Genomic DNA, 4,602 nt, shown 5'->3' with positions numbered 1-4,602 from the left:
TCCCCATTGTGCAAACACAGACCCTTGATCCCCAAGAGAAAGAACATGATTTCTTTCCCCCAGTGTCAGAGCTTGACCTCAAGCCCAGATTTCCACCATCTCAGAAGAGAAACACCATGCCTCTGAGTCAGCCCAGGTCCTCCCGGCCTTGTCCTAAAGAGCCTGCTATGCAGGAGCCCAGAGAGACCTGTTGGGAAGAAGCAGGAGCATGGGGTGCTGGAGACCTGGGTTTAAATCCACTCAGTTGCTGTCTGAACCAGGGTCACAGCCCTTTCCCCTTCTAGGCCTCCATGTTCTGAGACTGGCTGGGGTGGGCTGAAATTCCCACCAGTGGCTGACTATCAAAAAAACACCAGGGGGCTTCCCTGGCTGCGCAGTGGTTGGGGGTCCGCCTGCCGATGCAGGGGGCGCAGGTTCGTGCCCCGGTCCGGGAGGATCCCGCATGCCTTGGAGCGGCTGGGCCCATGAGCCATGGCCGCTGAGCCTGCGTGTCCGGGACCTGTGCTCCATAGCAGGAGAGGCCACAACAGTGAGAGGCCCGCGTACCGCCAAAAAAACAAAAACACCACCAGGATAGCACAGACCAATCACTGCAGACACTGGCAGGGTCCTGGTGGTCCTCTCCTGGGCTAGGCATGAATCTTTTGCTTTTGGGGGAGGAATAAAATGTACAGCGTGTGCAGCACGTGTTTCCCAAAGTGAAAATGGGTCAAGCACACATCTCCCTGCCCTTCCCCCTCCTCCTCGCAAGTGCCTAGCACTGTGTCCCATACATGCTGGCTCCACCCCAATGTGTCCAACGTGTGTCCTGCAAGTTCCTCTTCCTGAGGAAGGTCCACATTGCAGAAGAAGAGACAGGGACCTCATGATTTATTTTAAACTTAATTGAAGTATAATTTATACACCATTAAATTCACTATTTTAAGTGTACAATTCAATGATTTATAACATAAATTTACAGAGCTGCACAACCTCCACCATAGTCCAGTTTGAGAACATTTCCATCATCCCCCTAATTTCCCTCGTGCCCATCACTCCCCATTCCCATCCCCAGCCCCAGGCAACCACTAATCTGCCTTCTGTTTCTATGGATTTGCTTTTCCTGGACCTTTCACGTAAAGGGAATCAGATGATATGTGGTCTTTTGTGTCTGGCTTCTTTCACTTAGCATAATGTTTTTTGAAATTCATCCATGCTGTGGCACGTGTCAGTACTTCATTCCTTATCTGATTCATTTCATATCCCTGGTACCCTACCAGTGCCCGGCACATAGTATGTATTCAGAAAGGGGCTGAGGAATCTCACACGGGGACCAGAGGCCCTTCCAAAATGAGAGCAGCTACCAGCCAAAGAAATTCCAGTCAGTCCCCAAGCTGCTACGGATGAGGTGCTATTCCCCGTGGCCGCTACCAGTGATGTGAATATAGCAATTTGTTTTCAAACTCGTGATTGTACACCAGTTGAACCGTCATGCTCTCAACTTCAGAGGTGTGCTGCAACATCCATCCACTTATTCTGAATTTGCCTTTATTCCCCACTCATCCTGTCTCTGAAAGCCATGGTGACTCATTGCTCTGCAATTAACTCTCTTTCTTCAAACTTGAATTGCCTGAACTAGTTGGAGAAGAATGATATTCCAAATACAACTAGTCTCCAACTATACTGTAGAATTGTCTCTTTCTCCCCTCAAGTCTATCCATTTTTGCTTCATATATTTTGGGACTCTATTTTCAGGTGTATATATGTTTATAGTTGTTACCTAATTTAACACTTATTGACGGATTAAATTTCTATCAACATATATTGTCCTTCTTTGTCTCTTGTAAACTTTTTGCTTAAAATCTATTTTATCTCCAAAAGCACAGGCAACAAAAACAAAAATAACAAATGAGACTACATCAGACTAATAAGTTTCTGCACAGCAAAGGAAACAATCAACAAAATGAAAAGGCAGCCTATGGAATGGAAGAAAATATTTGCAAACCATATATCTGATAAAGAGTTAATACCCCAAATATATAAAGAATTCGGGGATACCAGGCTAGGGTTCCCTGGCGGGATGGTGCCACAGTGCCAGGTGGAAGTGTTGTATTTTGCAAAAAGTGCTGAAATAACAGGAATTCGTTCGGAGACCATTTCTGTGCCACAAGAAATAAAAGCATTGCAGCTGTGGAATGAGATAGAAACGCAACATTCTGGATCGACTGATGTCAGAAATCAGGTGATATTTGCTGTTCCTCAAGAATATGTCAAGCTTGGAGATCAGCTCCTCCTGCTTCAATCAGGAGACGAAATTGCCATTATCCCCCCCACCCCCCCGCCCCCAGTTAGTGGAGGATAGTGCTTTGGAGCCACCTGAGAAAGATATAAATGAAGTTGAAGTGAAATCTAAAGGTATAATAAAATTCACATCTGAGAAACTTTCAGTAGATGAAGTCTCACAGCGGGTGATTTCTCCACTCTGTGGTGCAATATCCCTATTTGTAGGAACTACAAGGAATAACTTCGAAGGGGAAAAAAGTCATTAGCTTAGAATATGAAGCATATCTACCAATGGCAGAAAATGAAGTCAGAAAAATTTGTAGTGACATTAGGCGGAAATGGCCAAACACATAGCAGTGTTCCATCGACTTGGCTTAGTTCCAGTGTCAGAAGCAATCATTATGCTGTGTCCTCAGCCCATAGGGCTGCATCCCTCGAAGCTGTGAGCTATGCCATTGATACTTTAAAACCCAAGGTACCCATATGGAAAAAGGAAATGTATGAAGAATCATCATCATCTTGGAAAAGAAACAATGAATGCTTTTGGGCAACTGATGATTAAACCACTTAGGTTTTTAGAGTCCTAAAATTTAAACTTGGTAAATTCTTATCTTTGATCATGTTTTGATTTTTCTTCTCCAGAAGATAGTTTACTGAACATAATCTTTTATGTTACACCAGTGGAACAAAAGAGAGAAAAAAAAGCAAAATAAATGAGTGCTTAGGATGAGGGCTTATAGAGGAAAGAAAGGCTTTAGGGAAAAAAGGGAAGAATAATTTAAATGTAAGGAAAGATGCCTGTGTTAGACATATTATTCTATGACTAAGTTCTAACTGTAACCTGACTTACACTGAGGTGTGGCCCCTCCTCAGTGACTGTCTCAGAGGCTGCCCCCAACCCCCTACCCCTATGCTCAGTGATATCATTATTGTCAGGGATATGTTTTGAGAATGTAGGCAGAACTGGAAGGTATAAAAAGTCCTTATTGGATACTCTTGGTATGATATATTTTTAGAATTTATATATTTTTAAAATAAGCTAAATAAACATGATTTTAAAAGTTAAAAAAAAAAGAATTCATACAACTCAACAGCAAAAGAGCAAATAATCTGATTTTTAAAATGAGCAAAGGACCTCAATAGACATTTCTCCAAAAAATACATACCGATGGCCAATAGGTACATGGAAAGATGCTCAACATCACTAACCATCAGGGAAATGCAAATCAAAACCACACCTGTAGGATGGCTATTATCTAAAAGTCAAGAGATAACAAGTGTTGGAGAGGATGTGGAGGAAACCGAACTCTTGTGCCCTGTTGGTGGGAATGCAAATTGGCGCAGCTACTATGGAGAACAGTGTGAAGGTTCCTCAAAAAATTTAAAAAATAAATAAATAAAAATAGAACTATCATATGACCCAGCAATCCCACTTCTGGATACATATCTGAAGCGAATAGAATCACTACCTCATAGAGATATTTGCACTCTGGTGTTCATTGAAGCATTATTCACAATAGCCAAGGTATGGAAACAACCTGAGTCCATCAACAGATAAATTGGTAAAGAAATGTGGTACATACATACTATGGCATATTATTCAGCCTTGAAAAAAAAGAAAGAAAATCCTGCCACTTGCAATAACATGGATAAACCTGAAGAACATTATGCTGAGTAAAATAAGCCAGACACGGGAAGACAAACATCACATGATCTTACTTACATGTGGAATCTGAAAAACAAACAAACAAAAACAAGTAGAACTCATAGCAACAGAGAGTAGAATGGTGGAGAGATATCCATCAAAGGGTACAAACTTTCAGTTATAAGATGAATAAGTTCTGGAAACCTAATGTACAGTATGGTGTCTGTAGTTAATAATAACATATTATATACTTGAATTTTGCTAAGAAAGTAAATGCCAAGTGTTCTCACCACCCACACAAAATGGTAACTATGGGAGGTGATGGATATGTTAGTTTGACTGGGATAATTATTTCACATGTATAATTGTAATTTAATCTATCTTGCCCAATAGTAATGGAGTCACCCCTGTTCTCTTTTGCTCATTATTTGCATAGAATATCTATGTTAAAAACAGCAGATGCCCGTTTCTGCAGGACAACCGATAGACCCGTATCCAGAATGATGCTCCAGGTCTCCATGGAGCCTAGTAATACAGATAAGAACAAAAAAAAACAACTATAAGGTAAGGCAATGTATCCCATAAAGATGTACATCACACATCTAAGATGCTGTGGAAGACCTTCAACTCAATGATTCATTCGTACCTTCATTTTACAGCCCCTGAGCACTTATTCTATGCCACGGCCTGAGCTG

The 4,602-nt window shown here is 41.6% G+C and overlaps 1 protein-coding gene across 1 annotated transcript; it reads left to right on the top strand.

Moving 5' to 3' along the window:
• Window positions 1-2,059: 2,059 nt before the first annotated feature.
• LOC132426585 (molybdopterin synthase sulfur carrier subunit-like) lies at window positions 2,060-2,341 on the top strand. Its single transcript, XM_060013375.1, has one exon. It carries the CDS (start codon window positions 2,060-2,062, stop codon window positions 2,339-2,341), a length of 282 nt encoding a protein of 93 aa, XP_059869358.1.
• Window positions 2,342-4,602: the final 2,261 nt, after the last annotated feature.

The sequence above is a fragment of the Delphinus delphis genome, chromosome 6 (genome assembly GCF_949987515.2).
Source record: "Delphinus delphis chromosome 6, mDelDel1.2, whole genome shotgun sequence".
NCBI classification, from domain to species: Eukaryota; Metazoa; Chordata; class Mammalia; order Artiodactyla; family Delphinidae; genus Delphinus; species Delphinus delphis.
Note: the sequence above shows the minus strand (reverse complement) of the source record. Positions and strands in the feature narration are given on the sequence as shown.